The 12,831-nt window shown below is 38.2% G+C and overlaps 1 protein-coding gene across 2 annotated transcripts in view; it reads left to right on the top strand.

The window, feature by feature from the left end:
- The window catches only part of ASTN1 (astrotactin 1), a 469,489-nt gene that overhangs the window by 167,030 nt on the left and 289,628 nt on the right, over positions 1–12,831 (top strand). For both annotated transcript variants that reach the window (XM_043964036.1, XM_043964035.1), the window contains exon 2: positions 1,365–1,552. In XM_043964036.1, the coding sequence (XP_043819971.1) occupies positions 1,365–1,552 (188 nt within the window). The remainder of the gene's footprint in view (positions 1–1,364; positions 1,553–12,831) is intronic.

The following is a 12,831-nucleotide window of genomic DNA, read 5'->3' as shown; positions in this document are numbered from 1 at the left end:
CAATCATATCACTAGTGCATTATCATTATCATTGTCATCACCACCACTGTCATCATCATTTTGAGTTTTCCATAGTTGGCAAAGTACTTTCCAAGTGTTTTCTCATTTGATCCTCACAACTACCCAGGAAAGCAGGTGTGATTAATGAGTCCATTTTTCAGCTGAGGAACCTGAGGCAAAGAAAAGCTCAATGACTTACTTGCCTAGGCTCGCACAGTAAATCCTTGAGGCTATTTTTGAATTCAGGTCTCCCTGGCTCTAAGTCTAGCACTATACCCACTGTACCATATATAACAAACTCTCATGCAACACTGTAAAGTGCTATTGGGATGTTATGCATGGTATTGCTGTAGATGCAAATCTAATGTTTTGAAACATCGTGAGCTAGCCCTTCAGAACCAAGATTGTTAAATCTCTCATGTTATTCTGCTTACTGTTAGCATATTCAGAATGAGAAAACCTCAGAGTTTGGAAAAGAATTATGAGGTCACCCTAGTCAAATACACACCTCACCAAAAATATCTTCTTTAACATCCCTGCCAAGTAACCATCACCAAAAAAACTTCTCCTGAAGTCCTACAATGAGGTTTTGCCTACCACCTCTCAAGGAAGACCATTCCGCTTTGAAATAGCTCTAAACATTGGGAGGTTTTGTTTTGTTTTGTTTTGTTTTTTGTTTTTTATTTTGTGGGGCAATGGGGGTTAAATGACTTACCCAGGGTCACACAGCTAGTAAGTATCAAGTATCTGAGGCCGAATTTGAACTCAGGAACTGCTGAATGCAGGGCTGGTGCTTTATCCACTGTGCCACCTAGCTGTCCCAACATTGGGAGGATTTGGCTTACACTGGGACTAAATCTGGTTGTTTCCAGCTTCTACTCATTGTTTCTAGTTTTTCCTTCTAGGCTGAAGAATTTTTTTAGGCAAGGATGATACTTATGATATTGAAGAAATCTAGAATCACCATAAGTTTTATATTTAACATATATTTAGTTGTTTATGTTTATTTATTACAATTATATAGATTACATGTCATACCTCTAAAAGATGCATTTTACCCTCTTATAGGCCAAAGTAATACCATCTGGAAGCATATTTCTTGCTTATGATATTATTTTGATTGAAATAATAGTCTCCTGTACTCTTTCACCTAAGGTCTGTTTTCACAGAACCAACTCACCACATTAGGCATGATGGACCTCTACTCATCCCAAGATTTAGAGTTGCACTTAGTACGGTGTATATACAATTAGTACTTAGCCAAATCAGGCCCCTTTGCTGAATACTTTCTCCCTAAGAAAACATGAGAAGATAATGATCTCAGTTCTGTAACCTTTCTTATTTCTTATTTTTCTTCCTTTCAGAAATCTCAGGGAACACAGAAGACATCCCACTAGTGCGTTGGAGGCAGCAGTGGCTGGAGAATGGCACTCTACTCTTCCATATCCACCATCAGGATGGTGCCCCAAGTCTTCCTGGCCTTGACCCAACAGAAGAGCCCCAGAGTGAGTCAGCTGAAGAGGAGCTGAGGATTCTCCACATTTCTGTCATGGTAAGAATAGCCTTGCTAAATGGCTGTAGCATAAGTGGACTATTTTTCTGTCCTGCCTTTATATATCTTTGGGGCCAGGGAGTGCTGGTTTCAGGTGGTTTGTCTACAGGGTCTTTATCAATCACATAGGTATAAAGACATTATGTTTCAGGTGTGTGCTTCACCATAAAGAGCCAGAAGTTATGCCTGATTCAATATGTGCCAGTACATTTGGCCTATATGCAACAGATGCTTATGACTAGACATGTGAGTAACTCCATGTGACCAATACTATTCTCCCAGCACTGCCAAATTATATGGTATAGTTTGTAAGAAGATTTTTTTTTTGATTCAGTAGCAGACTTCATCTGCTTGTGGGCTGAGAATTAGTTAAAACCATTACTATAATAACACCAAGCAGACCAGATATTCTGCCCAGGAAAAGGTAGCCCTTCTGCATACACATGGCTTAGCCTTTGAAAAACACTGGCATTACTTTTTTTTTTAATTAATAAAGTATTTTTTTTCCATTACATGTAAAAATAGTTCTCAATTTTTGTTTATACAACCTTTACAATTTCGGATGTTTCTCCCTCCCTCCCCTCTCTCCCCCCTCCCCTAGACAGCAGGTAATCTAATATAGGTTTTATATATATATATATATATACACATAATAACATTAATCCTATTTCTGCATTAGTCATGTTAAAGGAGAAAAAAATCAGAGCAATGATGAAAAACCTCAAAATAGAAAAAAACCCAACAGCATCAAAAACAAAAGAAATAGTATGGTTCATTCAGCATCTATACTCCGCAGTTCTTTTTTTTTTTTTTTTTCCCTGGATTTGGAGATCCTCTTCCATCACGAATTCTCTGGAACTCTTCTGTGCCATTGCATTGGTGAGAAGAATATAGTCCATCACAGTAGATCAACACTCAATGTTGATGATACTGTGTACAATGTTCTTCTGGTTCTGCTCATCTCACTCATCATCAGCTCACGCAAGACCCTCCAGCCATTCCCCAATTGATGGGCACCCCCTCAACTTCCAATTCCTTGCCACCACATAAAGAGCAGCTATAAATATTTTTGTACATGTGGGTCCCTTTCCCCCTTCCGTGATCTCTTTGGGAAAAATACCCAAAAGTGGTATTGCTGGGTCAAAGGGTATGCACAGCTTTATTGCCCTTTGGGCATAATTCCAAATTGCTCTCCAGAATGGTTGGATCAGTTCACAGCTCCACCAACAATGGATTAGTGTTCCAATTTTCCCATAGCTTCTCCAACATTTATTATTTTCCTTTTTTGTCATTTTAGCCAATCTGATAGGAACACTGGCATTATTAAGTGAAGACATCAGGGCTTCTATAGAACAATTGTCCCTGACTGGTATGTAGGAATCAAGAAACAGTTCTCAAAGCTTTTCCAGGGAAATTATCAGGTATAGCATTGCAGCTATCTTTATTGCTATGCCACACTAATGGGATTTGCAGATAATTTTACAAGTGTTATCTTATTTAATCTTTACAAAAGCCCTTGGAGGAAGGTGTTATTCACATTTTACAGATAAGGAAATTGAGAAGACTGGTCAAGTGACCTGCCCAGGATCATATATGTAGGTAGTAAATGGATGAGGTAGGATTCGAATTCAGGTCTTCCTGAATCTGAGTCCAGCATTGTATTGATTATAACATCTCAAGAATCTGATTGTATGATTTGCTGGGACTCTAACTGAGGAGGGAGCTATAGTAAACAGTGGGGTACATTCCCTAACTCTTATAAAGGACTTCTCTTTCAGTCTCTACACTTCCCTCAGTTCAGATATTCCAAATCAGCTTTTACACTTCTGCCCTCATATCCAAATTTAAGCCTTTTGGGAAAGGACGAATGTCTCCATTAAAGGAGTTCTCCTCAGAAGATGAGCTGTTTTATATATAATCACATTATAAACTTCAAATATCATTATGAGTACCCAAGGAAAGTGCATTTAGAAAGACATTTTGATATTGCAGTGCCATGAAACACGCCAGATTTGATGCTTTTAACATAGGTAGATGTATCTTTCATGTAATAATTGGTTCCCATCACCAAAACTGTTCAACATGTTAACTAGGACTTATTGGGACTGAATACTATTTGCATATGTAAATGTCTCATTGGCCCAGAAAAGTGCTAGCTCTCAACAAGTGATTCACCCTCCTAGCTTAGGCTAAGAATACCGTAACTACTCCCCTCAGAACTTGAGGTATCAACAGGCTTCCTGGAAGGTTGTCTGAGTTTTACTAGGAAGAGGAATTTGAGAGAGAATTAAGCTGCCGATTGAAGATTTTGGAGGATTTGGGGAGTTAAAATAAGTAGTGTGGAGCCATGATCCTGGATTTGGAGACAAAGAATTAGGTTTAGGTACTGATTCTGCCACTTACTACCTGTATGCCCTTGGGCAAGTTCAAGTAATCTCTCTATGTCACCATTCCTGTATTTTACAAATTAGAAGGGATGGATTAGATGACCTTTAATGTCTTTCCACTTCTAAATCTATGATCCAAAGCCCCAGACGAATTGTGCCTTATCGATAGGATCAAATGATGACTTTTCTTGAAGTCATGCAATTGAAACCTAGCCTGGGGTTAAAGAGGCTAAAATTGAAAGAGAAAGAGTTGTAAATTCCCATTACCCTCATTTCTGTGTCTGAGTGACTTCATATGCTTCATTACAGTTTTTAAAGAACACAGTTCTGACCATCCATTGAATTTCATTATTTTTTTTAAATGGTTTGGATGGTTGTACACAAGTGTATATTGTGGGCAATTTTTTGTTGAAGGTAGTCTATTTTTTTCTCATATATATTGTACACACTGAATTGGGGATGAACCCAAAATTCTCCTAATAAACTCAAGAGGTCTCTTCACTTTGTTACAAAAAAGAACAGGGAGACCTAGAGGCCAAAAGAATCTAGAACAGAGGAAGTTCTTAACCTGAAGATCTTAGACTCCCCAACTAGTGTAATTATAGATTTCAGGGAATCTGTGATTAGAATGGGAAAATCCATTTTTCAATAACTTTTAACTGAAATTTATAATTTTCTTAAATTATTCATAAAAATAGTTTTCTGAGAAGGCCAAAGTTTTCACCAGAATGCAAAAAGAAAAGAAAAGAAAGAAACCCTGACCAGAGAGTAGATACTCACTTACCAAGAATCCTTTTATTTAACTTGACCAACTCTGAGCTCTTTCTCTCTTCCCCCACCTACTACCCCTTTTCTCTCGTTAATATTCTATTCTAGACATCTTTTCAAAGGCTTGAGTTGAATATCTTGCCTTGGCTTAGAAATGAAGCCTGAGGGTTTCCTGTTTGAAGGCTGCTTTCTTAGGGTCTCTGCTGACTTCTTCTTGAGATTCTCAGGGATTGGTTCACTTCATTTGATAAACTTTGTGCAGCATTGCTCAGAGGTGGAAGTCAGACTTTTTGGGCACTTGAAATGAAAACATAATACTATATAAAGAGATAGGGAAATCCATTTTACAGTAATGCTAATAGGTTTGGACAGTTAAATACACAAGTGAAATCTCACTGCCTAAAACTGTTAGTAGTTTAAAAAATATCAATAGTCATATTTTTTCATTAAGTGCAAAGATCAATATTGATTCAGTTTTCAGTTTGGGCATAAATTAAAACTTTATAGTCTGAGAAAAAGAAAATTTAAGGTTATCAAAACATGGATAGTCATATATTTTCCTTCAACTCTATACAAGAACATGTTTACTGAAAAGCTTAGCTACCAATGTGTGTGGAGGTTTTTGAAGACCTTAATGTTTGTGGTTATTTCTTTCTATATTTACTCTAATCCACTTTAGATCAGTGCAGAGCGTCTGTATTCCTCTTATATTTTGTATTTAATTTGTTTTAGTTTTAAATATCACCTATAAGGGAACATAGAAAGTTAAAAGAAATGAGGGAAAAAAAAACAAAACTTAATCACAGGAGAGGAAGTGTGGTTCAGTAGAGAGAAACCTGCCTGGGAGACAGGAAGATCTATGTTCAAGAACTCTCACTTAGGCCTCCCTGAGGAACCTTGGACAGTTCCCAGAGACTATGCATTGCAAAACAGTTGCTAATCTTTGGTAGAAGAGTTTCCAATTCCAGAGCAATCATAGCTCTACCATATTTTACCTTTTGCCCTCAAATACAAGTTGTGTAAGATATCTTTGACAAGAGGAAAATCATTCACTTAAGGATACTAGGTATAGGCAAACCTTGATTTTATACAAACCATTTTGAGAGGAGATGGCATATATAATGCAACATAATATAATTAATATAATACAAGGCAATATGGTAATTCATTTGAAGGTCAACTGATATAATTTTACTGATTGCATGATTTACATAGAATTGCATTATTACAGAATTTGCAAGGTCATTTGTGATTAGAACCATAAAAGGAACTTTTTGGTCCACAAGGGGTTGTGTCAATTGTTATAAATTTTTGAATAAAAATTGATTCATAATATTTAAGTTGATGCATAATTTTAAAATGAAAGTAAAGGAACCTTTCTTCAGTTGCAGGGCTACCTGGATTCTCCACAGGTAAAACAGATATAATGATATTTGAAGCACATATGCAGTATGAAATGTATAATTCTGTAGTTTTGAGGAAAGTCACTGTTTGAATGCAAAATTCTTATGGTGTTATTGCCTCCTTACTTCATAATCACATTGCTTTCATCTCAAAAAAATGAAATGATTTATTTGTAGGTAGTCTATAATTGATTTGCTTGGTATTCAAAGGATAATGGCTTCGTTACCTAACTGGGTGTATTTGATAGTCCTATTGGAAAAGTCTATTTGACTGATCATGGAGAATGCCTCTGCTCTCTTTCTGCTGTGTAACCTATCTTCACTGTAGTTGCTGGCTCTGCCCTTAGTGTCTAAGCTGTTTCTTCCACCTTTGTGGTTAAGTTACTTCCTCCAACCATTTGCCTAGGCTTAAGGTGCCCCTGTGGCCCTTGGACTGACAGGGGCCTTCTCTATACCTACCTTTCCATCTAGAATGCTTCTTGTTTTAGTTTTCCTTCCAGGATGAAGATCAGCTCTGATGCTGACCCTTTCTCCTTGGTGGCCCATCTTAGTTCTCACATTATTGAGTTCCACATACTTCCAGATCATATCTTCATTTTTTTCAGGAGACTAGCTCATTAGAATACATATTTATAGTGAAAACAACACAAAAGAAATCAAAACAAATAAAACCTCTCTGAAGACTACTCACTTAATACAACAGTCTTCCTCCCATATGGAGTAGGTTCTTGAATCACAGCACCACTTAGTCTATCTGCCTATTACAGCTAAGACTAAACCTATTAAATTATCCTTGTGGTTGATGGGAAGATATCTTAAAAAGTGCCATAACTGAAATGCAGCTCTAGTCCATGGCAGATAAGTCTTATTAAGAAGGCTGACCACTAGCCAACAGGAAATTTCAAGCATACCCAGAGTCATGGGGTCAATGTCCTAGCAAGATATTTACATACATAGATGTATTAAGCAGAGAGTATCTCCTGGAGATCTCCCAAATATAGTCTCAACCTTCCAGAACCCCAGAAGTTTACCTGGGTCTGTGCTATTTTCTAATAACAATGAAAACTACTACAAGTTTCCATAACATTAACCCTTCTATAACTATAAGTAGCAAAGTTCACTCTTCCATTTCCTTAAACTGCCCACTACATATAACCATGATAGTAATACCATATAGCTCAGCTAGAAGCTTCTTTCCACTGCCCCTTTCCATAGGGATAAGTCTAGATTTTCAATTTCTCCCACTGTCCCTGCCCATGGTTCTGGCACTGTGTATTTTTGTTTGGTGAGGCGATTGGGATTAAGTGACTTTCCCAGGGTCACACTCAGCTAGCAAGTGTCAAGTGTCTGAGGTCGGATTTGAACTCAGGTCCTCCTAAATCCAGGGCCAGTGCTCGATCCCTTGTGCCATCCAGCTGCCCCTGACACTGTGTATTTTTGACATTTGGTGCTTAATGCTAAAATTATCTCCCCCAGAGTGTTAAATGGGTTGCTGGTTCCAATCCTGGCACCCTGAACCCAGTATCTATACCTTCTTATTGCCCGACTTTTGTTCCTTTATTGATAATAATAAAAACAAGACCTGAACCCACTTTTCTCTGGTACTGAGAACTACAGGTAAGGGCCAAATATAATTCTTGCTTTAGACAACAGAATGGAGAGATAGATGGTTAGGCTTTTCAGGGATGGCTCAGGTGGCAGATTGGGGGATATTAAGTTTAAGAGTTAGTATGGCAACTCTGGGGAAGTATACTTAGAGAACATTTGTACAAGGTATGGCAAGACATAGGCATTGTGCCCTACTCCTAAACTCTTTGCCTTATAGACAGCACGATGCCTTTGTTGAGAAGGGTCCATACTCCTCTCTGGCTGTTGCATGTTGAGTCTATCTGTCTGCTGCTTGGGCTGCTCAGCATTCTACAGCACTGTGTGCTGCATTCCTTGAAGTTTTACTTCCAAAGAGCAGTTACTTCCAAAGCAGGACAGAGTAGCTCTGAAGTACAAGGTCCTCAGGGGATCATCATGATCATCAAGTATTTATAAGTGTCCATGTGCACGGAATGCTGGGCTAGATAATCTCAATCACTGTGTACTCTCTGTGTAGTTAGTGCTCAGGCCTGCAGCTGTGTTGCCTTAAGCTGATGATGGGGAAAGTGGGGGAGGGGTTGGAGGAGGAGGGAAGAGGGTGAGGCATGGCAAACATGCCTCTGCCATAAAATGAAACAGCAAAGGGCTGATTCTTTGCATGAAGCAAAGTTAAAATTCTAAGCATCCCATTCCTTCCTCTGCATTCTTTTCCTGACCTAGTTCATACAAGGCTTGGAACTCCTTGGTTTTCACTTGGTTTTACTTTTTCTTGCTTGCTTGTTAATTGCCCACTAAGGCCCCCACAGAAGTTAACCCTAAATTCACCCTAATAAGGGCAGAAACAATCCTGTGTAGTGCTAATAAAACAAAACTAACAGATTCTTTTGCTACCTTTAAGTATATGATGGGATGCCAAGTTGGTGAAAAGGATTTGATTTTGTTCTGCCTAGCCCCAAAGGTCAGAAGTAGTAACACCACATGAGAATTACAGGAAAAAGCAAATCATGGTAAGTTCCCTGAGTGAACTTATATTCTGTTCCTCTGGTCACCTAGTCCTCTACCAAGAAAAGAAAAGTGTCCCACTATTGCTTCGATCAGGTTAAGATTCATCATTGCAATAGTCAAACTACTGCTGCCTTTTAGTGTCACTTTCATTGTCATTTTGATCCCTGTGTAGACTGTCCACCTTGTTCTTTTTATTTTATTTTGTAACATTTCATAAAAGTTTTCTTTCTTCATATCCTTGTTTCTTGATGCATGAGAGTATTCCTTCACAACCATTTCAGCCATTCCCCAGACGATGGACACTCACTTTCTCCAGTTTTGTTTTGTTTTTTGTTGTTTTATAAGGTAAGTCAATTTTAGATGATTTATGGTCCCATTGAGGATGAACTAGTTTAGATAGAGGAAGGTGCAGATGTATAAATAGGATTTTAACATTAGGAATTTTCAGACAACTTGGTCTCTATACTACAAACTGATTAGGATCTTCGTAAAGTAGTATATGTAGTCCTGAGAACTTGAGAAGGATTGAAAGGAAGCAGAAACATTGAAACCATCAAATGGTTTTAGGTAGACTGTAAAGGGGTATACTAAAATTAAGATTAGGATGGTTTAGTATGAAGAAAGGAGGGTTTTGATATGCTTTACTTTTTAAAAAGAACCTCCTCCAAACCAGAGAGTTTTTATTCTCTCCTCTCTCTCTCTCTCTCTCTCTCTCTCTCTCTCTCTCTCTCTCTCTCTCTCTCTCTCTCTCTCTCTCTCTCTCTTCCTCTCTCTTGCTCTCTTGCTCTTTCTCCCTTTGGCCAGTTTAGTGAAGCCTATGGACTCATTCTCATAACAATGTTTTTAAGTGTCTAAAATAATATCCACAGTTTATGGGGTTTTTTGGGGGGGGAGGGCAGGGCAATGAGGGTTAAGTGACTTGCCCAGGGTCACATAGCTAGTAAATGTCAAGTGTCTGAGGCCGTATTTGAACTCAGGTCCTCCTGAATCTAGGACTGGTGTTTTATCCACTGTGCCATCTAGCTGCCCCCTTAAATAATGTCCATAATTTACAAAAGATACTAAATATACTGAAATAGCTATCAAATTATTGTTAAAAGTTCATGGACCCCAAGGTAAGAATCCCTGCCCTAAAGGCTTTTTCCTTAGGTGATTATAACTACCATCATTTTCCAAGGGCTTGAGTAATATATATAAATCTAATCCAAATTCGGTGTTCTGGTGTCAATGAAGTTGCTTTTTTCAGCACCCTGGATAGCAGTTTTTATTGTTTTACCTCTGGATTGGAAGGATGATTACATAAGGTGGGGATTCCTGATGCTTTATAAATGGGAACTCCCAATATCATGGCCATTGTACATGACTATCTTCTTGATGAAATACTTGAATGGTTCAAGAGCAATGGTGAGTGGTGAGGCTGACCAAAATTGACATGGTCCTAATAAAACTGGGTCATGAAGAAACAGATATTGACTCAAAACTCTCTTAGCCCTGTAGAGTAAGCCAAGCAGGATGGAAAACTGATGTTGGTTAACTCCTGAGGCAGGCAGCTTGCAAGCCACTTGCAATCACTATCTACGTAATTTGTTGCTCAGGGCCTAGAGTTTCAGGACTTACTGCCTTAGGGAGCCAGATAACTAGTTAGGATCATAGCAACTCCTAACAGAAGCCCCTGAGGAAATTTACTTAGGGGAAAAGTGAGGCAACTAGGGATAACAGGTCAACAAGAGATGCACATTATACAATTAAGATGTAGTCATCTACGTCATATGCTCAAAGTATCATTATGGGAGTTCTGTGTTATTGAAGTTTAAGATATACAAGGGTTGGCAACAAGAGCTTTATCATTTTTGTCTCCATGTTCATCATGGGGCTTCCCTAAAAGAAATGTCCCACTTGTCTACTAAATGTTTAATTCTGTATGAGACAAAGTGATGACATCATGGGCATTCCTTTTCAGAGAAACAGAGTTTATTTTTTTTTCTGAAATGGATTTCATAACTGGAGAATTTTATCATTATCTCTATAGATAGTTGGGGAAACAGGTATAGATAAGTAGAATGCTTTGTTCATATTCATAACTATTGGCAGGATATGTAATTTATTTTTAATGTTTAATACTTTTTCAAGGTTCTTCTGCCCTATGAGTCCTGAAACAAAACAGACCTTCAGATCAGTTGAATAAACTCAGCCCAAGAACAATTCAGTGGCTGTTAGAATCCTTAAGATTTGGAATAATTTTGGTATAATTTACTCATTTTTCTCTTTATGAGACCACTCTTCACTTAATTGAATCAAGTACACCTTTATCCCTGTCCAAGCCAGATTTAAATGAATTCAGGAAGCATTTATTAATTGCTTATTGTATGATAGGCATGAGTATATAGAGAAGAATATAAAAGGATCATGTTGCTTTTGTCTTTGTATCTCCGGTGCATAGCCCAGTTCCTGGTATGTAGTAAACTCATAATAAATGCTAGTTGGTTGCTTGATTGATTGAATAATGAAGCTTTTATCCTACTGGGGAGATATAACATTAGAGGCAGAATTGGATAGTAGGAAGAACAATGAATGTGGAGTCAGGATAATTTTGGAAATGTTTTTAATAGTTTTGCCAAACTATTTCTTTCCTCTCATTTTATTCCTTCTTATAAAGCGTGGTTCTGTAGAATGGAGAGGGAAGGAAATATGGTAGGAAATGTACATAATATACAAGCAGGTCAGCTAGGTGGCACAGTGGATAAAACACCGGCCCTGGATTTAGGAGGACCTCAGTTCAAATCCAGCCTCAGACACTTAACACTTACTAGCTGTGTGACCATGGCAAAGTCACGTAACCCCAATTGCCTCACACACACACACACACACAAGCAAAAGATATAAATAAAAAAGTTCTGAAAAGTAAGGCTTCATGTAGGATATGGCACCTGAACCCACGGATGTTGACTATATTCAGATCAGCCCATGCATATGACCGTGTAGAAGAATAATCACAGAATGTTAATGCTATACTACATCTTAGAAAGCAGATCACTGAATACCCTCCTTTTATAGTTTATTACTTATCAGGTACTAATTTCTAGTAACAGAAAATAACAATCAATACAATTTTATAAATTAGGGTTTTTAATTAAGAAAGGGGGGCAGCTAGGTGGCGCAGTGGATAGAGCACCGGCCCTGGAGTCAGGAGTACCTGAGTTCAAATCCGACCTCAGACACTTAACACTTACTAGCTGTGTGACCATGGGCAAGTCACTTAACCCCAGTTGCCTCACTAAAAAAAAAAAAAAAAAATTAAATAAAAAAAAATTAATTAATTAATTAATTAAGAAAGGTATTTTAAAAAAATGTTAATACCTCCTATCTTGATTATAATTGTCACCATATAAAAATTTAAAGCAAATGATCTTTTAAAAACTATAATGGCGCAGTGGATAGAGCACTGGCCCTGGATTCAGGAGTACCTGAGTTCAAATCTGGCCTCAGACACTTGACACTTACTAGCTGTGTGACCCTGGGCAAGTCACTTAACCCCAATTGCCTTACTAAAAAAAAAAAAAAACTATAAGAAAAGTAAAATTACTAAATACTTAGGAAATTCAAGCATATTTTCATTCATTCTGCCAAGCATCTGCCACCCACAGGGCAGACAAACCAGCCTAGCTAAAACAACAAGACACTGGAAGGGAGAGAAAGGAAGTAGGTAGCATGTGCCAAACAACTCAAACCACGACCAATACCTTGACCACTATCTCCCCTCAGATCCCAATGAAGAGAGCCTAGGATCTGAACTTAAAAGCTTTAGGAATACTTGTGTCCTCCAAACCACCAGACTTGCTTTTAGCCTTGTCTCCATAGACATAATTGGAGGGATAAATCATTGTGGAAGAAGGGGTCCTCCACAAACAACAACTATTGACCAACTGTTACCAACAGAGAATTAAACACTTGAATCATGGGAATGGCACACCCTCTCTACTTTTTACCCAACCCTCATAGTCATCATCTGGGGAAGAAACTCCTATGGAAAAGGGACTAGCGATTTCCACTGTAACGATTGGAATGATGTCACCTGCTGGAGACTTACTGTAGCAAAGCTCCTCCATGAGGAGAAGGCCTCTGAGGGCAA

The sequence above is a fragment of the Dromiciops gliroides genome, chromosome 4 (genome assembly GCF_019393635.1).
Source record: "Dromiciops gliroides isolate mDroGli1 chromosome 4, mDroGli1.pri, whole genome shotgun sequence".
Classification (NCBI taxonomy): Eukaryota; Metazoa; Chordata; class Mammalia; order Microbiotheria; family Microbiotheriidae; genus Dromiciops; species Dromiciops gliroides.
This window is presented reverse-complemented; position numbering and strand designations above follow the sequence as displayed.